General features: G+C 47.2%; 1 protein-coding gene across 1 annotated transcript; it reads right to left on the bottom strand.

The window, feature by feature from the left end:
- Window positions 1-379: 379 nt before the first annotated feature.
- On the bottom strand, window positions 380-24,632 carry Ido2 (indoleamine 2,3-dioxygenase 2). Its single transcript, XM_032919111.1, has 10 exons — window positions 24,552-24,632; window positions 20,727-20,846; window positions 18,733-18,851; window positions 16,779-16,793; window positions 14,929-15,028; window positions 13,937-14,054; window positions 9,419-9,428; window positions 7,406-7,447; window positions 1,901-2,049; window positions 380-729 (listed from the first exon to the last, which is right to left on the bottom strand). Exons 1-10 carry the CDS (start codon window positions 24,615-24,617, stop codon window positions 380-382), a joined length of 1,089 nt encoding a protein of 362 aa, XP_032775002.1. The 5' UTR covers window positions 24,618-24,632.
- Between the last annotated feature and the right edge of the window lie 347 nt (window positions 24,633-24,979).

The following is a 24,979-nucleotide window of genomic DNA, read 5'->3' as shown; positions in this document are numbered from 1 at the left end:
GCAGGATGAGAACAGCTAAGCACTAGGATGCAGGATGAGAACAGCTAAGCACTAGGATGCAGGATGAGAACAGCTAAGCACTAGGATGCAGGATGAGAACAGCTAAGCACTAGGATGCAGGATGAGAACAGCTAAGCACTAGGATGCAGGATGAGAACAGCTAAGCACTAGGATGCAGGATGAGAACAGCTAAGCACTAGGATGCAGGATGAGAACAGCTAAGCACTAGGATGCAGGATGAGAACAGCTGCAGGATGAGAACAGCTAAGCACAAGGATGCAGGATGAGAACAGCTAAGCACTAGGATGCAGGATGAGAACAGCTAAGCACAAGGATGCAGGATGAGAACAGCTAAGCACTAGGATGCAGGATGTGACTGCTAAGCACCAGGACACAGGATGGCCTCCATGGTCTTCTCCCTGACACTCCTCAAGAAGCTCAGCACAGCAGTGCCCCCAGTGCCCCTGTCTTCCAAAGCGTGGGGTGAGAGATGAGTCAGCATCCTGCTCCTGGCCTTGCTGGCAGCGGAAATAATGTATCTGGCCACCATGTTGATGTGGTAACTGCGCAGCTCTCCCAGGGCCTCCACACACTGGTTATAGGCCATCAGGCAGTCCCCAGGGCCAGAGTCCAGTATGTAGTCTCTCAGTGAAGGGGCTGAGTGGAGGTCCTCCAGGAAGGCCTTATGGGAAGGCGGCATGTAGTCCCTCATTCTGTGTAGAAAGTCAACTGGAAGAAAGCAGCCGGGAGTAATACCTTAGCTCAGGGGAGACCTTCAGGAGGGTCTGCCCGCTGTTCCAAACACTCAGGTACCAGAAATGCTTGATGGGGCTGTCTCCCTCAGCCTCGACGGGCTTTTGTTACAGCTGTCAAATGCTCAAAATGTACATTTCTGGATGTTGACAGGAGATGCAGGGGAGAAAAAGAAGCAAGCATCTCTCAGATAATAAAGTTGGACAGAAATCTCCTAGTCAGTGTGCATGATGTGGTGTTTCCTGTTGAGGACTGAGGCAAAGTCTGTGAGCATACACACTGACCGGCAGAACACCCCGGTGAATTCTGTTTGCTAGATGTTTATAGCTGGGGGTGGGGGGGAGAGCCAGGAAATGGAAGTTACCACGCACATAAAGAAGACGGGTATTTTAGTAAAAACCTGGAGAAGCAAAACACTGAAAACTCAGTGTTTTCTGGAAAAACATTACACGTTTAACTGATGTTGTTTGGGTTGTTTCTTCTTGTTCTTGTTGTTTGTTTTGTGTTTGTTTGTTTGTTTGGTTGGTTGGTTGTTGAGAGTCAGTGACTAAAATCAAAACAGGCTCCTGCCGGAGAGTTTTGGTTCATTTCGCTTCTGGTCCAAGTTAAAGTTTGGTAGCAGTAAAGTTTGGTACCTTTTGTAGCCATTAAGGCCATAGCTCTATGCTGCCAGGAAAATCAATAACAACTCTTTTCAAAGGTTTCCAAGTGATGGACTCCCTCTTCTGGTCCACATGGAACCAGGGGGAAGCTGCGCCAGTTCCTGGGAAATGCTTTAGCAGTTTTCAGGCCTATTACTTGCTGCTTCCGACTGGGCGGCACAGGTCCTAGCCCTTGGATTTGACATTACCACCTCTTTGTAGAACGGGGAATCCACACATAAAAGACCTAAGCCAACATGACAGTGAACAGCCCAGGTCACAGCAATGCTTTAAGACTTGGACCCTGACCCTGATGAGGTCTGATTCCATGTTACTGACTAACACGATATAAGAGAGGCCACAAGTGCACAGCCTCCTGCCGGTTTAGGCAAGTGTAAACTTCAGAACATCTTCATTTATACCTGTTTTAATCAGTTGCTAAAGAGATCTCCCCATTCTGCCTAACTGTCCCGTCAGAGCATAGGTGAGATGGGACGGATGCTCACCACTTTCCTTGCAATGCTGAATGCCCAGGAACTCATCAAAGGCGTGAAGCACGGAGCTCTGGGCTGCACTTCCGCCAGAGTACTTCAGAGGCTCTGTGGAAACACCCTCATAGACCAGCCCCGCGGGCATGACTGGGTTGTCCTTCCACCTAGACAGGGGCAAAAATGATGATGATGATGATGATGATGATGATGATGATGATGATGATGATGATGATGATGACAGTGATGAGGAGGAGGGGGAGGGGGAAGGAGGAGGAGAAGGGGAGGAAGGGAAGAGGAGAAGGAGAAGGAAGAGGGGAGGAGGAAGAAGAGGAGGAGGAAGAAGAGGAGGAGGAAGAGGAGGAGGAGGAAGAGGAAGAAGAGGAAGAGGAAGAAGAAATAAAAATGGGGACGATGCTTGCCAGAGTACCGAAGGACATATTAGATTGACTTTATCATTACATCATGCCCTGGTGGAGTCTTTCTCTGCTCCACTTAAAGGATTCTTCCAGAGAAGCAAGGGTAGGAACTTTACGTGTTGGTCTTACAATGATTTAAACAGCTCTGTCCCAGGCGTGCACCGGTGACATCACCACCATCGACAGGACAATTTAAAGGCTCTGGACAAGACCCACCCCCTCTGCTTATCATGAACACTGTAGCCCGACACTCATAACCCCACAAGTACAGATCCCCAATTACACACAAGCACACACAGGCACTTAACAGTTATTCCCCCGTAACTCTTGGACATGTTCGCAGCGTTAAACTGGCGATTGGCTTTTAGTGCTCCGTGAGAACTGTCATCAAGTGGTTTGTAACAGCAGTGATGACAAGCATGATGAAGGAGAACAGTGGTGTAACCAATGCCGTGGGCACCAGAGCCTATGGGAGGCTGGGAAAAGAAAGCCCGGGGCTCCTGCTCATGTGTGACCTTTCCGTGCCTCTCTTCCTGCCCTCCCATCCTTCCTCTGTCTCTCATTTTCTGCCTCTCTCTCTTCTGTTCGTCTGCCCCCCATGGCTTGTCCTCATCTTGACCTGTTAGCTGAAGCCTAGCGGAGCACAGCATACCACGCAGACACCTGAAGGGCTTACACCTTATGAACGACCACACACTCACTCTCTCACCCTGGCCATTTGGCAGTAGATAGGGCCAGGCAATTTTTACCTTCTTTCCCAAAGAAGCAAAGACTTGAGCTAATTCCTAGACCCCCCAGCATTACAGGACAGACAGACACACACACACACACACACACACACACACACACACACACACTGCATTCCTAAGTTGCCGCTCCATTTGTCTTTATCCCATAGATGTCTACTGTCACAGAGAAGCACACTGACCTCTTTTGCCAACGAGCAAACCAGCCCCTGGGTGACAGGATAAGTGGCAGGTTTACACGGCTATTTCCTGTCAATCAAAGTCTGTGTTCAGGGTAACTCCCCTGCCTGCATCCTAGACCTTCCCCAGACTCTGCAAACGCAACAAGGAGCCAGGTTGCCAGATGTGGTGACTGTTTGAAGCCAACCGTTCCATGAATTGCAATGGTAACCAAATGGGGAGTCGTATTCAGAAAAGAGGGGTGACATAAGAAAGAGGAAGAGAGGATACACAGGAAGAAAGGATGATCACGCAGGCTGTGGGACAAGGTCTCTATTCTGGGCAGATACAGAATTTAAGCTCAGTTTTGCTCGGCACTGGTCGTTAGCCCTGGGTTAGCACATTGGACCTCTCAGAGCCTTGGCTCCCTCGACTGAGTCTGAGTAGTGTTAGTACGAACTGAAGTTCCGGGTGTAGGGAGGGTGTGTGGTGGGGGAGGCCATGCCTATGTTAAAGAGTCTACAAAGATGACTGACTGTGGAGACTTGGAACATTTGAAGATGCAGAGCCTAACAACACTGAGCTATCTTTAACTGCCTCCTGCCTGACCCAATACCTTTGTGACGGTTTGGAATGCATTGACCTGGTAGACAACAGGTTCCCACCACCTTGAAGCTGAAAATGCTTTCATTCATCATCCGCATGCAACTACATACAGAGTTCCCCCTGTTTGGCTGAAAATGCCTGCCCGGGGGCCCCACCAGTGTTCTCGAAAAATCCCTTGAATGGCGACTTGCTTTGTCCTTGAACTATGAAAGCCCCTCCATTTCCACACTGGAACATGTTAATTTGGAACAACTGGAATCTGTGTTTCTGGGCACTAATGTTTGGCCGAAGAATGGACCAACTCTGCTCCTTTGAGATAAGAGCTATGCTTCGCATTGACATTCATACTTATCTTACGGGTCATTGTAAGAACCAATTCAAATACCATTTGCCAGGTGCCTGGGACTTATTAGACGCTCAGTAAGCACCGGCTATTTATTGTCCTCGCAGCCCTGGAGGCTAAGAATGCCTGCCGTTGTTTTCTCAGCCACATTACACAGCCTCTCTGACCCTCAGTTCCCCTGGTCTGTAGGGAATCCTGCTTCCTGCACCTGTTTGAGGATTTGTTGGGATCCAAAGAGGCCTGTGAACAGCCCAAGGGATAGAGTTCAGGGCTACTGAAATTGGAGAATGACATCTATGAGGAAGCAATGATGCAGACGTGACAACTGTGTGGATAATAGACCTGGTCCACACCAGCACACGGGCTGCCATCTGTGTCAAGAGCAGCCAAGGGCACACGCATGCTCTCATTGCTCTGTGATCTGCGTTAGGACCCGCAGGATGAGTACCCTCCCACTCCTCCCTCATCTTCAAGATGCTTGACACCCATCTCCATCTCAGCGTCTTCTCTTTGGGTCCCCCTCTGACGCTTTCTCTGTAACCTTGTTCTCTACCACCCTACCGGATCCAGCCGGTGTACGGACAACACACAGAAAGGACGCCATGCTGTGAATCTTCCACAACGACAGGCATCCTCCTTCTCGTGCACATCTGGGTCTGTCCTCCATGCCTGCTCCCTCCTCCAGGTCACAGCAATCGTTCCCTTTGCTCAGAACTGGAATTCTCTTCCATGCCCACTCCCTTGCCCGTGGGTATCTGTTCACAGATCACTGGGGATGTGGTATTTCGAGATATCAACAAACAAGAGACCTGAGCCACAGCACCCAGTGGTCCCTCCCTAGTTCCCTGCATCCCACCTGGCATCACCTCGTGCAGCCTCTTGTTGTAACACATACTTTAGGATGTTTGCTTTGATCGGGTTTGCTTCATCAATATCTTCTCTCCCTCCTCCTCCCCCTCTCAGGCTCCACAAGGACCACGTGACTGCTTTTCTTTACTGCTGTTTCCAGCGCATTCAATGGTGTCTAGCATGTGGTAGGCCCTCACAATGGATTTATTTGAATGAATGAATGAATGAATGGATGGATGAATGAATGAATGAATGAATGGATGGATGAATGAATGAATGAATGAAAATGGATGAATGAATGAAAATGAATGAATGAATGAGAAACAAGCATTTCAGTCAGTATGACACAGCCAGTGCTCGAAACAGCCCAGCTACCTTAAGGAATCTATCAGGTATGGCAAAAGCCAAGAATGCCATCAGGCAATGTCCTTTCAGCACTTACTGGCGGGCCCTCGCTGAAGCCAGCCATGCTGACTGTGTTGCGGGAAACACAGCACAGAGGTCAGATGATGAACTCAGGTCTGTTTTCACATCCATGCCCGGCAGCACTGGGAGACACAAATGCCTCTTTCCCCAAGTAGGTGAGCACCTCTCACAGGCCGAGCTGTTGTTTGTAAAGGAATGAGGCCATTTCCATTTCCGGTCTCTAGGGTAAGGTTAGTTTTAGACTTGTTCCTGGTGTGATTCTAGCAATGCCAAGGAAAGAGGAAGTTGGAGGAGACAAGGAATGCTTCCCTGCAGAGCAACCTGGGACCCACTCCTGGCCTCTCTGAGAACTGTGATGGGCTGGGAACTGGAGGGAATACATCTCATGTCCACATGACATCCACTCCTAAATAAAAGTGTGTTTTAAAGAAGCTAATGAGAAGCACAAGATAGATGCAGAGTGGTGAAGCTGACATTTTAAAGGCAGGTCTACTGGAAACTCCCAACAACCCAGATGTCTGTTGAAACTGTAGCTACATTGTTTAGGCCACTGAGCGGCACAGTAAGCAATCTCAGCATTTGAAGTGGAGGGATGGCCTTTAGGCAGATACCAGATAAAAAGTGTCATTGCCCGGAACTTATTTTGATGCAAACCAAGTTCCCTTCCGGTTCTTATCAAGTCTCTGACAAGAGGAAGTAGAATGATTCCTTTAAAAGTCACCCGTGGGTAGGATTCTAAAAATAGTCCCCCAAGATTCCCAACTGAATTCCTTAAGACCAAGAGCTGTTCCGGTCACCATGATATATTATAGGACAGGGCAGAAGGACTTTTCAGATGGGATTAAAGTCACTGATCCGTTTAGCCTTAATGTGGGAATTTCCCCGACTCATCCAACTTGATTGAAAGCAGCTACAGTTTTCCGGTGGTGGTCAAGACAGAAGTCAGGAAAATGTGTAATTCTAGAAAAATGCCAAGTGCCATGGCTGTGTCAGGAGTCAAATTAAGGGCGTGGCAGGGAGGGGTAACATAGGAGGACCCTAGCAGGCCACGAAAGCTTCAGGCTGATGATATGTACAAGGAGGCAAAATCTCAGTTCTAGACACACACACACACACACACACACACACACACACACACACACTAGCATGGCAGTAACTAATAGATTCAGTATTTGGCCTGTCTCTTGCTCTGTCCAGTCACAGCTTGGATGCTTCTCTTGATAACATCACCGGCACCTCCAAGTCAACAAGACACAGACATTCAAAAATGAGTCGGTTCTGTTATTGGTGCCTTAGACGATAACCTGGCTAGAGTATGTCAAGGTAGGAATAAGTGGGTGAAGACATATGCTGGATGGGGGCGGTGGGATGGGAGGCAGGCAGACAGACAGTCAGACGTGTACAGTCGTGAGGCAAAACAAGGGTATCCAGGATCAGTGAATAACTGTTCCTGCTACCAGCATAGCAAAATGCTTCAAGCTGAATCTAGACGATGGAACTTTATTTCTCACAACTCAGAAAGAGAGGAGGTCAAGGCATTGAAGGCCTGGACCTTTGTCTTCTGATGGGTCCCTGAATGCTGTGTCCTCAAAGGTCAAGGGACAAAGAGGTAAACTGTGGCTATTACTTTCCAGTCTATCTCTCCTCTACCCTTCATTCCATCTCCTTCCCACACTCCTTCCCCCTGTCCACTCTCTTTTCAAATTTTTTTTTGTCCCTGTCATCAAATTGGGGTTCTCGGAGGATCCATGGTCCCAGTCTGGTGACTGAAGAGTTAAGTTCCCAACCTTGGAGCCTCTTTCCTTCTGGTGGTTCTTGTGTTCTGTCCTCCTAGAGTGGGCCTGGGTGGTGACTTTGCCAGCTTGGGTCATTCCCTATACTTCTTCCTTTAGGAAGCGTCTGTCTGTCTATCTCTGCACATGTCTGGAGAACAGTACAGAGGTCCCAGGCAGGAAACCAGTTAAGCTGTACTTACCCAGAGAGGAAGATCCGGATGACCGTGTAAAATATGTCTGGTCTACATAATCTGGAAAACAATCAAATGTGAACTTTACCACAGGCAAAAAAAAAAAAAAAAAAAAAAAAGCAATTGGCCCCATGTGCCTGGCCCCTGCTGCTTTCCTGGGGCTCCCCACCCCTATCTGATCTTTGCAGAGTCCAGAATGGCAACAGTAAGTACAGATGGAATGTTCTCTTGCAGAGGACACGGGCCCTCATAGGGCCATTAATCTGTTCCATGTGCCGGCCCCCTCGGTTGACTGTGCATCAGGTTTTTGTACCTCACCACCAACAGTAAGATACTAAGACCATCCTTTAAGAAATAGTTTAAATAGACAGGATGTGCAAGAGAATATGGAAAACTGAGAGAAGGAAACCAGAGAGACCACCCCCCACCCCCGCTTTCACAGGAGAGGCAGAGAAATGACTGACATCCAGACATCCAGAAGTTCCACTATCTCACGGGGTTTTCCAGGGGTCACCACAGGTCAACAGAGCTGTTAGCCCCAAGCTGCATCGACCAGTCATGCTTGGGGAGGATGGATTCCACTCTGTTTGGGCTCTCACCTAAGGAAGCAAAGTGTGCCCTCATAGCTATGTTAATTCTAAATGTCTTTGATCTGCTTTGAAAGGCTGATCTTGCTACCTTACTGAGGTCCTCTGCCTTCTGGGAAATTAGACCACATTTATCTTATCCAGATTAATGCTTACATCTCTTCGTTTCGGAGAGAAACATCTTCTGATAAAGTGTAACTAGCAACATGCCCTTCCTTTTATCTCCATACCCGAATCCAGTTCTTGTCTCTTCTCCCTGTCCATTCTCTCTGAAGCCCGATAACCTCTCAATAAGTCTCGACACTCCTCAGTGTGGTCACACCCTCTCTTCACCAGTGTCACCATGTCCCGTGTGCTACATTGTGTTCTGGGACCTCTCCTAGACATTGGTGTTCACTTTTCCAAATTGTTAATCCCTTTGCATAAGAAGTGGGATGTTTACTAAACTATTTTACACAGCTTAATGAATTAAAGATAAAGCCAAGTGTTCGTTTTGATAGATATAACAGAATTTACATGAAAATATAAAATATATTCAGTCGACATTTCAAAAATGATTCATGGAAGAAGAATCAATACTTTCATTTGGTACTGTATTAGAGCTCCTTTGCCAGAAGAGAGAAACAAAAGTTGTCAGAATTAATGATCAATAGATGGAAAAAATAAGACATTCCATGATAAAACAAAATTTAAGCAATATCAATCTATAAATCCAGCTCTACGGAAGGCACTAGAAAGAAAATTCCAGTACAAAGAGGTTAACTACACCCAAGAAAACACAAGGAATAAATAATCCTGGATCAGCAAATCAAAAGAAGGAAAACACACAGACACACAGGTGTACATGTGCATGTGCATATGCATAGATAGACACATGCACATGGTTATACACATACACATACACATACATATATACCACTACCACTACCATCACCACAACAACAACAATAAAATAACAGGAATTAAACACTGTTCATTGATTACTCTCAACGTCAATGGTCTCAATCCCCCAATAAATAAATACAAACTGACAGAACAGAAACAAAACCAGAATCCACCTTTTGCCGCATCCAAGAAACAGAACTCAACATCAAGGGTAGACATCACCTAAGTGCAAAAAGGATGGGAAAAAAAATTCTAACCAAAAAGACCTAAGAAGCAAACTGGTGTGGCCATTTTAATGTCTCATGAAACAGGCTTCAAACCAAAACCAACCAGAAGAGATAGGGAAGGACACTACATATTCATCAAAGGAAAAAATCCTCCAAGAGGACATTGCAATTCTTAACATCTATGCATCAAACACAAGGGACCCAGGTTCATAAGAAATATTATCACAGCACAGATCATATATTGATCTACCTCAAGATCCAGCTATACCTCTCTTGGGCATGTACCCAAAGTTTTCACTTCATCCTTCCCCAAGGACACTTGCTCAACCATGTCTGTTGCTGCTTTATTCACAGTATCCAGAAATTGAAGGCAACCCAGATGCCCCTCACAGATGAGTGAAGAAAACAGGGTGCATTTGTGCAATGGGGCATCACTCAGACATTAAAAAAGAATAAAATTCACAGGTAAATGGATGGAACTAGGAAAAAAATCATCCTAAGTGAGGTAACCCAGACCCAGAAAGATAAATCGGGTATGTATTCACTTACGGGTGCACGTTAGCTATTAGGTCAATGATAACCAAGCTACAATCAGTAGAACCACAAAGGTTAGGTATCCAGTGAGGGACTGGGCTAGGGGCATGGAGATAGAGCTCCCTAGGAAAGAAAAGTGGAATAGACGGTTATGGGTAGATGGGGAGATGGGACTAGAACAAGAGAATAGAGTGAGGAGGGGATAGAAGAGCTGGATGAGGGAGAAAAGGAATACAGGGAGAGACAGCTAAAACTCAAGGCCATTTGAGGGCAAGTACGGAAACCTAACACAGCAGAAGCATCCTAAAATATATACACGTATGAAGGCAACCAAACTGAAATTGCCTAATAATGGGGGAGACGGGGTCCTACTTAGACATCTCCTGTAACCAAATACGACTTCTAGAACTGTGATTGGGTTGCATCTAATTGACTTGTTGACCGAAGGTGTCCCATGGGGATACCTCCATGCCCCTAAACAACCCTGGCTGTTGCCAAGACTACTGGCTGCTCTTCACACACTGACAAGTCCCCCATTGTTGAAAACAGCAGCCACACAAGCCAGAGAGCATGGAGAACCACAGCTGGTGACAACGCAGGACGTCGGTCCTCCGTGCTAGCCTCTTTGACACAGGGAGGCTCTCTGTAAATATATATATAAAGCCAGCTTCAAACACTTTGATCTATAATGGTATCCTGCTTGCAAGATATGTGAGTTCAATTGTACAAAGCTCGTGGGAGTCTCTCAGCAATATCTGATTTGACTTAGGTCCCATTCCAGGAAATGGAATTCACGCCCGAAACTGGTTGGGTGACCAAGAAGCAGACACTAGATAGCCCAGGGACCTAGGGGAAGCTAAATAAAATTGATTTTTAAGAAACAAAAAGCAATGAAATGACTCTTAATGAGTGTTCTGCTATTTTCGTAGATCCGTGCCTTGCTCAGCCATCGGTCAGAGAAGCTTCCTCCTGTAGCCGATAGCCAGCAAATACAGAGACCCACAGCCAGACGTCACATTTTCCGAGAGTGAGAAACCTTGGAGTATTCAGTTCTAAATGGACTTTGATGTGTCCGTCAAATCCCTCCTCCCCCTCGGTGCTCAAGCAACCACGAGGTAGAGAAAACAGACATTACAAGTCAGAGGGAATGAAGAACACCAAGAAAACAAGGCCTTTTCCATCAACAAGGCCAATGCATTATGAAGTCACAGCATGCACAGGGCCTGCACCGGTCTGCACCTTACAGGGTCCCACAGCTGAGAGGAGACGTGGACACACGCACCCATCCCTCACCCAGAAGCTATCTCCAAGTGATAGCTACTTGAAAATGAAAACTTGGTTTTCTCTGAGGGAGTTCCACTGGGGAAACAAATTACGCTAATCTTTTCCCCCATTAATTTATTACTTATTCATTTTACATCCCGATCGATGCTGCCCCTCCTGGTCCCCACCTCTTAGGGCAGGCTGCATGCCCAGGAGTAGACTGCAGCAGGAAACAAACTCGTGGTATCTCTGGAGGTCCTGTCTCTCATCATGTCATAGCACGGAATCCCATCCCCCTTGCATTTTCAAAACTGTATCTTATTTTTACTTTTTATTTTATTTCATATATTGTCCCGGTTATGGTTACTATTGCTGTGAAAAACCAACAGGAGCCAAGCAACTAGGGGAGCAAAGCTTTTATTTATTTATTTTTTAAGATTTATTTATTTTATGTATATGCATACAATGCTGCTGTCTTCAGACACACCAGAAGAGGGCACCGGATCTCATTACAGATGGTTGTGAGCCACCGTGTGGTTGCTGGGAATTGAACTCAGGACCTCTGGAAGGGCAGTCAGTGCTCAGCTTACACTGCCACACCACACTTCTTAATCACAGGAAGTCGGGATGCAAACGGGGCAGAACCAGGAGGCAGGAGCTGATGCAGAGGCCACGGAGGGGTGCTGCTTACTGGCTTGCTCCTCATGGCTTGCTCAGCTTGCTTTCTTATAGAACCCAGGACCACCAGCCCAGGGATGGCCCCACCCACAATGGGCTGGGCCCTCCCCATTGATCACTAATTGAGAAAATACCCTACAGGCTTGAGTACAACCTATCATATGGAAGCACCTTCTCAACTGAGGCTCCTTCCTCGTAGATGACCTGTATGTGTTGACATAAAACTATCCAGCTAGCTAGACAGGGTCTATCTCATTTCTCTGTCTCTCTGTCTCGCCTTTTTGTCTCTGTCTCTCCTCTCTGTCTGTCTGTCTGTCTATCTCTTTGTCTCACCTCTTTGTCTCTGTCTCACCTATTTTCCTGCCCCCCCTCACACACACACACACACACACACACACACACACACACACACACACACACACACACTTTTTTTAACCCTACATAGTTTTTTTTTTACCATACATAATATTGTTTCTGGTTTAGTGTTTTGTGGTATTCCTGAGAGTGTGAGTATATGTGTACCTATATCTGGCTTTTTGTTTGTGTGTGTGTGTGTGTGTGGGTGTGTGGGTGTGTCTTTTCTTGGGTTCTTTTCCATCCATTTGTCTCTCTTGTCCAACTCAATATGATAGTGTTTGTTTTATCTTTATTTTATTATTACCCCCTTTGAAGCCTGTTTGTTTTTAATATAACACAGAAAGGGATGGTTCTGAATGGGAGGGAAATGGGCAGGAACTGAGAGGAGGAAGGCGGAAGGGACTATAATCGGGATATATTATGTGAGAGGAAATTATTTTTAATAGAAAGAGAGAAAGAATTAATGAGGAGCCCAAGCACAGACCCCAGCGACAGGATTCCCACTGAGACCCAGAGAACCCATCAGTTACTGACTGCTATAATCAGTAAAAATGTCTACCAATGTGCTAGATTCCACGTTCGTGTTTAAATGCTGGCATCATTCTATAAGTCAGAAACAAACAGTGCAGAGGTAATTAAATAAAAAGATAGGTTTGCTAAACACCAAATTGCAAATAGCTATTAATAAAACAGAAGTTAGACATCTGCCTCACTCTGAGAGAAACTCAAGTAACTCTGTGTATGAAAACACAGACTCAGACACCACTGCATTCACACACGCGGGGAAACCGGCTGTCCAATGAAGGTATGCACCAGAGAGGGGTCCCTGCATTAACACAGCATGTGGCAGAGAAAGACCACCCAGCAATGGTGACGAATGAAGGGGTCATCAGGAAATGCTGGCTAATGCTGGGTCATGTTTTATGCCACTTCTTGTCCCTCTGCCTGCTTTCCTTTCATGATATAACATGATATAACCATATCATAATCCATATATGACACAGCTTGATCAAATCCCCAGTGGAAGGTTTGGTTTTTGTTTTTCTTTTCATGGCTCCCGCTAAGGCTTCCCTACAGTGCACATGAAGACAGGCAGGTCTATGAAGAAGAAAGTGGGGGAGGGGAATGTTCCAGAGCCTGAGGGCACATGGAGCAGGAGACACCCCCAAGGGGAAACAGAGCAGAGGCCACTGCATAAAACTCGCTCCTTTAACAAAATCTGACAAGAGACCATGCCGGTGTTACCTGCAGGAGGGAAACTGAACTCATTTCCTACCCCATAGCATATGCAGACGATAATGATAGATGAATTAAGAACTTAAGTACAGAAGATAAAAGACTTTAGAAGAAAATATAGGGGACTATATTTCCGATCTGCTCTTACTGAATCCTTTCTTATGTAAGAGCTAATGAACAGTCCTGTGACCATATTTCAGTGGAGAACTTTAGCTTGCAAAAGGCATTCAACAAACCTTATTTGTACAACTATGTTATGCTGGGCAAAGGCTGGGGACTTGGCTTGCAAGGCAGTGGACCTCTGATGTCCACAAAAGGCATTTTTATGGATCCTACATGCCTGGGAAGGAATTACATGCTGAGGGAAAGAGTAAACCCAGGCAGGGTGCTTGCTGAAGTTGGACTCTGAGAAACAGTGATTGGTTGGTTATCTGGTAAAATCCATTTGGGGGATTGGGAGCAGAGGGAATCCACCTAGCTAAGCTCTCTGAACCACACACAAAAGCAGCCCCTGCAGACCAGACACCGTCCCAAGGACATGCACAATCCCCTTGCGACCCATCCAATCTCCCAGGCTTCGGCGAAAGCTCAGCACACCAAAGACATATCTGGACCCTGAAGAAGGGAAGCTACCCCATAAAAAATGTAATTCTCTGACTGGCATGCTCAACGCCAAATAAAGGTAGCACACTAGCGCCATCTTGTGGACAACCATCATCCACGTAGGGGCTGCCCTGGTCCAGGCCACTGGAGGCGCTGCTCTAGCATCTTACCGTGCATTTGGGCCAAGGCTCTGGTAATGTCCTGAATGGAGAGTCTCAGCTGCTGCAGGGCCTCTAGCAGGGTGTCCTGGCTGTGTTGCCGAATGGCCTCCACTCCCAGAACTAGAGCCTAGGAATGAGATTCACGTTCAGCATCTGCGAAGTAACTTTTCATTAAAACCCACGCAGGATGCAGATCCCTGGGGAGGAGCCTACTGGAATATCTCTGGAGTTTAAATTCTGACAGCAAGGGCCTCAATGCTAGTGTTTTCTCATTCTTTCTGGATTTCCCATATCACGGTCGTTTCTACTCTGGCATGGCCAGCTGGGCGTGACATCAGACATCAGATGCCCCAGGTTCACAACCTCATCTTGTCAACACCAGCACTCCACTACAGAGCAGGCACTGGGTCAAGCCATAAATCTCTATTAATCTAAATGTCAGATGCGAGTGATCACGATTCATTGCCAATTGTCTTATACCCTCCCCTGCTATAACCTGTGGGCTCTGAAAGGGGGAAATGAATTTTGAGGCCCCCAGGACTGGGTCATCTGGGTAACTTCCAATGATGCCTGCTATCTGGAAGAGACTATTTCTTCCGTGTGACTGCAGAGTTGATATCTTGAAAGAAATGAATGCCGCCCCCCTCCCTCAGCTGCCACTTCTGTGGGAGAAGCTTGCCTGCTCCAAGCACGGATTTGCTCTTATCTGTCTTTTCATAAAACAGTCTCTTTTTTTGTGTGTATCTATCTAACTTCTGCAGGACCATGAAGTGTGACAGCTAGCACAGTGGGTGTCTGATGCACCCTGTGCGTGGTGCCTGTGTGTAGATGGAGAAAACTGGTTCATTCCAGACTAAAAGGGTACATCACAGGCTAGAACTCAGATCTCTTCCTTCACAGTCAACCCTAGTAGGAGGAGGCCTGTGCTTGAAAACCACCACAGGGAGAGCATGGGGTGAGTTCTTGACTAAAGATGAAGGTGCTATGAAGTCAGAAGATACCTTAATGCCAGGTACTGCCGCCTTCTCCACCAAGACTGTCACCAGTATGAAGCCCTGCAGGCTCTCTCCACCCGGAAAAGAGATGATGGTCTCCAGGTTACTGGGAGAAGAGGCCAAAGAAGGAAGAAGACCAGGTCAATTCGAGCCAAGTTCCTGTGACCTGAGGACTCTCACTGTTTTCCATGGACGCCAGGATCCCAACCTCTGTCTCAGTGGGAGAGTCCTGGGGACCATTCTTAGCAAGAAGTATTTGGCCCCTCTGGGTCACTTCATTCTTGTCCAAAGCTAAGGGGTCTTGGAGTCAGAGTGAGTGATCAAAGGGGATCCCACACTCCCTTTTATGGATCTGAAACTGTAGCTCAGGGAAGGGAGGTGATTTGTCTAAGGGCACAGAACTGGCTATTCACGGGCGCCAGATCAGGCATGGGTTCAGAATTTAACCTCACTTCCCTCTTTGCTTTTTGGGTTGTTTGTTTGTGAAGCGGGATCTCACTATTTATTGCATATTGTCTCCAAACGCACAATCCTCCTGCCCCTGCCTGCCGTCTGTGAACATTATGGGTGTGTGCCTCTGTGCCTTGCTAGAGTTCTACCTCAGGATGAAATGCCGCCACAGAGGGGGCTGGAAGCCTGTCAAGAGGGGTCATTCCACGGCCAAACAGTAGGCAGAGCCCCTGGAACCCTGGGGAAGAGGGTGAGGAAAGGTTTTAGTAGCCAGAGAGGGTGAGGGCATCATGAGAACACAGCCCACAGAATCGACTACTAAGCAGGGCTCATGGGGGCTCACAGTGACTACGGTGACAACCACAGAACCTGCATCTGTGGGGCCTAGGCCGTCTGTTCATGTTATGGTTGTACGTAGCCTGGTGTTATATGGAGCTCCTAACAGTGGGTGTGGAGGAGTGCCTCTGACTCCTTTGCCTGTTCCTTGGACCCTTTCCCATCCAGCCTTGATATGAGGGGCTGTTGTTTGTAACTTTGTCAGGCCATGTTTGGAGGGGGGAAATATATATATATATATATATATATATATATATATATATATATGAAAGTAGGAATGGATCTATGGGAGAGGAAAGGTAGGAAGAGGACTGGGAGGAGTGGGAGTGGGGGGAGGGGAAACTGTAGTTAGAATGTAATGTATGAGGGAAGAAAAAAGAAAGAGAGAAAAAAGGGGAGCTATTTCTAATCAACCTGCCGACTTCCTGTCTTCCCATCAGATCCAGATCCGATCTGATCTGATATGTAACCCAGAAGAGCAAACCGCACACATCTGCTTTGTCCCCTGCATCTCAAGCACAAGCAAAGCCGAGACTCAAACCTCAAAACAGCAAAGCGGATGTGAATCACACATCGCCACCATCCGATGTTAGCAGAGGTGTTAGCCTGGCGAATCCTGGGTGTGTGAGCAGGGTACAACTGTGGCTTCCCTGCCAGCTCTGTTCCCCCACGGGAAGGTGGAGCCTATGACCATAGACCAGACCTACTCACAAGAGCTCCAGGTCATCAGGTGAGAAGGGATTTCAAAAGGGACCCTTCTGTCGCTGTGACCTGCCTGTATCTGGTCTTTTGCAGACGTTCTACAGAGATAAGAAATCTCTACCAGTTTTCAGAGTTACGGTCTGTTGTTTCCTTACACTACACTTTTTATCGTGGAATCCCTGCACCTCTACAAGTTGCCTCCATCAGAGCTAATGCTAGGACTACTGGCTTTTTAACACATTTCTTCAAGTTTTCGTGAGTCCATCGGGAGACAATGCTGTGCCGTCCATACAGCTGGGCATGCCCCTCCCCGTTTTTATCGTGAGCCTTTCAAGGTAACAGTGGGCGGTTCTAAAGGGACTCCTTACCCGATTTCCAGTGGTCTGGTCGCGTTGTAGTTATTGGCGATGACAAAGAAAAACAAGAAAAGAACAACTCGGTTGATAACCAGATATGATTCTTGGGTACCTAGGCTCCCACACTCATCTGCAATGCCTGGGCACATGTACGCATCAGCACCCACCTAGGGTGTACAGTGAGCCACTAGGGGGCAGCAGGAAGCAGATCTCAGCTGATAGCCAGGGCTGTACGCCTGTGCAGGCGCGCACTCATTCTTGCTGCTCTTTAGCTGCCTGTCAGTGCAGACCCCACTTCAGTTACTCAAATCCTACCCACCCGTTAGGAGTGGCCTTAGATCGGCATCTGTCCTGGCACTAGGCTCTCCCTGCTGCTCTCCTAGAGTCCTATTTTTGCTGTTCTTTGACATCTATCAAGGGGCTGCTTTGTCTCAATACTGAACTGCTTGGGGGTGGGGTGGGGGCTTTGCTTCTATTCCCTTTCATTTCTTCAAAGCGCTAATAAGCTGGGTGGACATTTTAAAAGACTCAGGAAGATGACTGCCCAGAAGAACAAAGGACCTGCATGGGCGTCTCTGCGCCCTGTACTTCACTTGCTGGAGCATCCATTTCCTGTGGTTGTTTTCAACCCTGTCACTCCGGCACAGACATTCTCCCTTCAAATTTCCTTTCCCTTGAATCATAAACCCAGCTTTGTAGTTACCCCAATTGTCCAGGCATATATATTTATCATCCCGCCCACTCCAAGTCTAAGCTAGATTTAGTAGCTTTCAATGCAGATCAGTGTTTTTTGTTACTGTACAATTTGGACAAAGATCAAGTCAGGTCTGGTTGGGTATGCCATTATTTTCAGATAGCCAAGGCACTGAGGACTGCTTATACTACAATGTGAATTTCAGGTCAGCTTTGGAAGTGGGTGAGAAAGTGTATCTAAATAAAGGCTGTGTGAGAAACTGTATCTAAATAAACACTGTGTGAGAAACTGTATCTAAATAAAGCTGAAGTGAGGGCCAGGGATAGAAAGCAGGAGTGGACCACCTGCCTCATTTGCAAAGGTTCATTCAGTCCCAGTCACACACACACAAAAAAACTTATCACTAAGATATGATGCTCTCATATGATATCGCCATATGACACCATCATATAGCACCACCCTATAACATCGCCAGCATATGACATCATGTAACATCATCATCATCATATGACATCATCATCCCAGAAAGCATAAAGCTCAGTGGGCCTTGGATGAGAGAAGCCCTCTTCAGTTCTTACAAGGAAGGGTCTCTTGGAAGCATCCAGAGCAGATCACAACCATCTCTTAAAACGCCGCATGGCTACCTACAACCATCATGCCAAGGAAGGTCCCTTTATGTCCAGCCTCAGCTTCTCTTTTGCTGTTTTAATTTATCACAAAACTAAACGCCGCCTTGCATTGACCACCTGAGACAGATTTGACTGCAAAAATGAAGTTTCCGTGGATTTTTTTGGTTTGTTGAAAAGTCAATAGACAAATGATTTTGTATCCAAGACAACTGTGGAATGGTATTAACTAGATGGAATAGATGATGCAAATCAGAATCCCACAGACCTGAAATATTTATTCATAACCATATTGATCACCCCCCCGACAGCCAGTCCTAACCTGACTTGAATGGAGACCAGAACATGCTGAGAAAAAGAGCCCAGAGTTAATATTACAGCTGCAGGCTGAAGGTCCTATTGAGAATCCAGATGGGAGCTGGGAGCAGCAAGCCAGTGTGCTGAGAGCCCAGGAAGAAGAAAGGTCTCGAGTTTAAATGTGTGCATCCGCTTTTATCGGAACCCTAAAGCAAATGATGATTGGGAGCTCACAGCTCACTATAAACTAGCCGTAAGATCCTGAACCTTTCCTGTGGGGACAGTTTAAGTCCTGGGTCTTTCTTGAACCTCAGTTTGTTGCTATCTGGAGAACCCTTCCCCTCCTTACCCTTCTCGGTTCCTTTTGGTCCAGTTTGTCAGAACCAGATCAGAGTGGACCAGGATAGGTGGGAGTTCCAGGCTCCTGGATACCTCAACAAAAGGAATAGCAAGTGTTCTTGGCAGCACCTTTAGGACAGGAATCCAGACAATTGGTACATTCTACTGGCAGAGGAAATCACCATGGTTGCCTGTGATAAGTGACCTGGAGACCAAGCCTGAATTCCCTGAGTGTTCCCCACCTGTACCCTACACATGCTTCCTGGAGAATGCTAGTTAGGAGAACATGCTGCAAGAGACACAGAATTCAGAGATGGGACACATTGTACACATGATACACAGAACCTCTGGAGGAAGAAGGAGGAGGAGGAGGGGGAGGAGGAGAAGGAGAAGAAGAAGAGGAAGAGGAGGAGGAGGAAGAGGAGGAGGAGGAGGAGAAGGAGAAGAAGAAGAAGAAGAAGAAGAAGAAGAAGAAGAAGAAGAAGAGGAAGAAGCAGAAGAAGAGAAAGAAGAAGAAGGAGAAGAACAAGAGAAGGAAAAGGAAGAAGAGGAGGAGGAGGAGGTAGGAAGAAGAAGAGGAGGAGGAGAAGGAGGAGGAGAAGGAGGAAGAGGAGGAAGAAGAGAAGAAGGGGGAGGGAAGGGGAGGAGGGATAAAAGGAAGAGGGGGAAGGGGAAGGAGAAGGAGAAGGGAAAGAAGGAGAATTATTTCATCAAAATGTTTAGTGTAAATTGAAGACTAAGAACTAACAGTGTAAAGTGCTTTCTAGATAAATAATATGTGAGTGTGTGTGAGTGTGTGTGTGTGTGTGTGTCTGTGTGTGTGAGTGTGTGTATGTGTGGCAAGAGGAGGCAGACAGACAGACATAAATGTAGGCACATTCCTGCCATTGTGAGTGTGTGGACAACTTTGAATGCTGATCTTCCCCATCCACCTTGTTTGAGATAGGATCTCTCTTGTCCCCTGCTGCCTGTACCCTGCTTTCACATGGGTGACAGGGATCTTAGCTTCAGCGTCAGGCCTGCTTGCTCCCAATTTACCCACTGGGCCATCTCCCCAGCCCAGGACTGAAGAGTTTAAAGATGTGGGTCTTCCATTCTTTCTTCCTCAGAGTTAGGAAAGAAGTGTGTTTTAGGTAAAGAACAATTACAGGGCATAGAACTATGCTAAGCGTCTACAGAAGGCAGGCCTGGGGAGGTGGGGGCGGGGGGGAGGGGTGAGGTAGACAGTCCACCGGATGGGAGGAGGTCAGGGAAGACTTACAAAATGAGGGTTGATGAGGCTTGGGTGGCCTTGGGGGTGGACATTGCTTCCCTCCTCTCCTGCCTAACTCATAATTCAGTAAATCATCAGTTTGGGGAGCATATGCGGGGGACCCATCAAGAGGTTCTGTCCTGGCCTGGGTTTTAAACTTTCCAACTGCAGATCCTAGACACTTGAGTTCTTAAGATGAAATGTGATACAGTATCGTGCTGGAATCTGAAGGGGCAGGAGCTCTGTGCTGTCCTTTCTTCTCCGCCTCAAGTATTTCTGTGTGGGACAATAGATGAGATGAATCACTGAAGCACTCCTCAGGCTTCTCACGCCTTCTAGAATAAGAGCGGCACTGTGGTTTCTGGGAAAGAGAAACTTGGGGAAAAGGAAGAGGACATGGAGGTCCGGTTGAGTGGCAAACTATGAACTCAGGACCAATGTATTTGGAAATACATAATTCTGCAGGGTGTTTTAGGAGTTCTCGGGATCTGAGGAAGCTCCTCCCATATTAATGGAATGGGAGGGGCGGTGCCAAGAATGTTTGAAAGTGGCCATTCGTCTAAAAGAAAATCAGCTTGGTAGAGAAATAGAAAAGAAAAACCGGAAAAACAAAAACAAAACCAAAACCCCTAACCCTCTTTCCTAACCTTCCACTGACTTTTTGGAAACTGGGCAACGGAACCTGGAGCTGATGTCTTAATTCCACGTGCAGGGAGCCCAGCAGTACTAATAGGTCTCTCCTTGCCCCTCACCTTTTGGGGTTGGGCCTCCCCTTCCTGCCAGACGAATCCCATAGTGATAGCGGCCAGCACCAAGTGTGCCAGGCGCTGCTCGCGGTAACTCGTTAGGAACCTGCAGTCCAGGAGAGGCATCTATTCAAGAGATTAAAAGGATTAGCATCTGAAAAACCGGAACGACCGGGGACTAGGACCCTGTGACTATTAGACCGCTCTTTGGCTTTCAACAGATATCTAAAGGACTTCGTGCACAACCACTTAAACCAGCTCGTTAATGCAGTGTGGGAGGTCCCACGTCCTGAGGTCAGCAACCTAGGCTGTGCGTTGTTTGTGCGGTACACTGGTCTCCATCTATTGCTTTGAGGATAAAGCATGGAGATAGAGATAAACCCCACCCCACCCCACCCTACCCCACCCCACCCCACCCCACCCCACCCCCACAAGCGCCCGCGCAGCAGCATTTGGGGACCCGTGATACCTGGAAGCCCCCAGCTTTACGAACCCTTTAACTGTACAACATTTCTGAACGCAGAGAGACCCAGTGGGGTTAGGGATGTAAACTCTCCACAAAACCCTGGCTCAGCTGGGTGTAAGTCTTGCTCGGATCCTCGACAAACAACCACAACCCATTCAGATGAGGTGGCGGGGTTTTCCACCCAGCTCTATCCCCGCGTCATCCCCGTGGGAAACCACGGCTCCTGGTGGCCCGGAAAGGCCACCCTGAAAAACAGCATCAGTACACAGTCCGACCACACCAGCTTCCCTGTCCTGCCTGATTGCCGCGGGCTCGTCGCTTTTTTTCTTCAGCTCTCACCACTTTGCTCCCTGTGCTCCGCAGGCTTGCCTCAGAGGGCAGGCGCCGCTAGTAAACTGTTGGGTAGGCTGGACCATGAGAACAGAGGTAGCACAGAGCCCTTCCTCCTCCGGCCGCTAGAGGGAAGAGGATGACCTGGTACTAGAAATTTGAGGCTAAATGGGAGCCCGAAGGACAAAATTGTCTCAGAGGCATTTGCTAGGGTCACAGAATCAGGAAGGAATGAGACAGTTTTGCGGACTGACCACAGCCCCGATCACTAGAATCATGCATGAGTCACTGGTTCTGTTTGAAAATTTCCAGCAACCACAGTTTTTTTTTTTTAAGGCAAAAAATAAGTAAAATTAGTCAATGTATAAAAGACATTTTAGCATGCAATCAATATAAAAGTCTTTCAAAGTCTTCAAAATCTAGTCTGCGTCTTCCCATGTTTTGCCCCTTGTCACACCTCAGGTGTTGACGAAGGTCACCTACAGGACAGGATGCCTCGGGGTAAAGGAACGAGGTCCACAGATGAGTGTTCTCTGGAGAGTCCCTGCACATTTCCGGATGGCTGGCCTCACCTTCTAAGCATACATGTGACTCAAACGCAACTATAGAGACTGAAAAGGAAACGATACCCTCGTAGTTAATCACTTTGCCTACACAAACAGCTGGTCGGGAAGAACGCCACACACCCTTTATCCCCCTGACATTAATTGATTGTGTGCTTAACCAGGGAAAATGAATCTCACTCCTCTTCTCTCAGAACTCCGTGAACATTCAAGGGTTCTCCGAACCAGGTGAGCCAATCCCGCTGACTTCACTAAGGAGCTGAGTATTCCTGACACACATTAGGTGCTTGTGGGCACCACTTCTTGAACTTGTTGAAAAGTATAATTCAATACAAAGGCGACTACATAGAAAACAGGACATTTGTTTTCATACAGAAGGGCACGCCTATGATTCCAGCAGTCTGGAGGCTGAGATAGGAAGACGTCCAATTCAAAGCCAGCCTGGGCTATACATGTTAAGACTCAGAGCCATCATAGCTGCTTGTCCCACTGCATCCTGGCTAGTAACTCACTCATCAGTGTATAAATGACAGTGGCTAAAGACAGACCCATGGGATTGTGGGAGAGCCTCTACTGACCGTTTGCCTTCCCCACTGGTACACAGCTAACATTTTTGTGGATTCTAGACATCAGTCAGAGAGAGAAGGAACTTTCCCTTTGAGGGTGAAACACTTAGTGAGGAGTTTTGGGAGACAGTGTGTATGTTCTTCCAACTTACAGCTTGATTCAGGATAGTGTGTTCACTGTAGGTTGTGTGTGTGTGTGTGTGTGTGTGTGTGTGCATGTGTGTGCGTGTCTATATGCATGCATATGCGTTTGGGGGTATGTGAGTATGTGTGCCGAGTATGTGGTGATATGTTTGTACATGTGGTACATGCGTGTGCCTATGCATGTATGATGCATGTACACATGTGAGTGGCGATGTGAGTGTGTATGTGTGTGTCCTGTATGTGGTGATGTGTTTGTACATGTGTGTGTGCATGTGTGTAGGCCATAGGTCACCGTTAGTTATTTTCTTCTATTGTTCTCCATCTTTTTTCCCTTTGATGTTTTTGTTAGTGTAATATGTCAACAGCGTGTACAAACCACCTTTGTGGGGCTTTGTGTGAGTTTTGTGCAACAATTAACCCTTTTGGTTGCACTTTCTTACATGGGACTGTTTCAGTCCTCAGCCTCAGTGGGGGACTTGGGGTGTATCTAGAGTATTACCGGGGCCAGCTGCCTGTCCTGATTTCTGAATATCCTGTAAGGATCATTCAATGAGTATTTTCAAGATCAATTCATCACTAGACATCCAGCAAAGAAGGTACTGGAGTATGGAGTGCCTTGCTTGAACACCTGACGCCTTGTGGCTTGCTTGTGACAGGCGAAGATGAGCCTGCGGTGGGGAAGTGATATGCAAATGATGGGTGCTGTTACCCAGCAGGAACTGTGAAAGGGTCCTTACGAAAGCCATTAATGCACACAGCCATGAGGTGAGGACTTCTTCCATTTCTCAAAGAAGGAAGCGAGAGTCTGAGGCCACCTCTCTGTTTCATGCTTACTCTAAAATTCCTGAAGCGGAGTATGCCTGTTGTGGGGGCGGGGGGGGTCATACTTTTCCTATTCCTTTTTGAGGGAAATTGCTCTGTCACACATGTGCGTCATACACTTATGCGCATAATTCTAACGTGATGTCTGTGGACTTCATTTTTTCTACCTAGCCAAGGCTGACTCTGAGTTTAGAAATCAGAGAGACGCTTGATTCAACTAGTAAAGCACACCAAGGCCAAGGTGCCCACCCAAAGGTAGCAGAGCAGTGACCATGTGGCTTGGGACCCACTGAAGGTCTATGCCAGTCCTGCCAGTATGAAGTCGAGGATGATTATAGGAAAAGCAGAAAAGAAAACTGGAGACAAAGGTTAGGATCAGGAGGGCTGTCCAGTCAGTACTGCCGCAGCCCCGAGTTTAATTCTCTTGAGCTTTATAAACTTTACAACATCGTGGGAAAGAAAGTCACAAGCCAGCAGAGACAATGGCTGAGGTACATTCGTTATCTGTACCCATCTGGAGGCCTCCCTATTCCTCCTTGTTCCTTCCTCTAAAATTAATAGAACATTTAGCCCCTTGCCTTGAGGCCAGGAAGTCTACCAGCAGACCCTGGCCTGACTTGACTCTGCCTGACAGGCAGGGTTTCACAGAAGTAGGCGAGATGCCTCCCGCCAATCTCCATGTGTGCCTTCCTCATTTCCCCACAATTTATTTTCAAGTCTCATCTAGCATCGTTTTTGCACAAACACACGATGAGGACTTGATGTGTCTCAGGTGTTGCCTGGGCACGCTAAGGAAGACAAGCTTGGTCACAGTGACGACAGTCAGTTCCCACTGCCGGGTCAACGGTCAACCCCCAGAAAGCTGAGAAGGAAGGGGATGTGGAAGTGGAAGGGGTGGCGAGAGGAGGAACATGAAGAGAAGAAGAAAGCGACATCGTACCTCGTACACATGAGCTTGGAGCTGGTGGCTCTCGATTAAGTGAGGAAGTCTGTGGGCAATTTCCATCCAAGGCTTGTAATGGTCGGGAAGTTCTTCCTGCATTTCAGATAGAAACAGCTCAGAAAGCAGGTTTGGAGTATTCTTCAGGAGAATTCAAGTCAACCCGGGTGTGCAAAGAGAACTGACTACAAGCCTGACTTAGATACAGACACACGGGTGACTAGAATACAGATCTCGTATCATACAGCATGGGAGGGAATGAATGGAGGCAAATGAGTCCCTGTGTAAGCCACAAGCTTCATGCTAGGGTATGTGTATGTGTGTTTGCATTTGTGCACATGAGTGTGCATGTGAGTGTGTGTGTGTGTGTGTGTGTGTGTGAATATACATGTGTGCTTGAGATTCTCAAGAAGGGGAGGAGTTAATTC

This window comes from Rattus rattus, chromosome 13, assembly GCF_011064425.1.
Source record: "Rattus rattus isolate New Zealand chromosome 13, Rrattus_CSIRO_v1, whole genome shotgun sequence".
NCBI classification, from domain to species: domain Eukaryota; kingdom Metazoa; phylum Chordata; class Mammalia; order Rodentia; family Muridae; genus Rattus; species Rattus rattus.
Note: the sequence above shows the minus strand (reverse complement) of the source record. Positions and strands in the feature narration are given on the sequence as shown.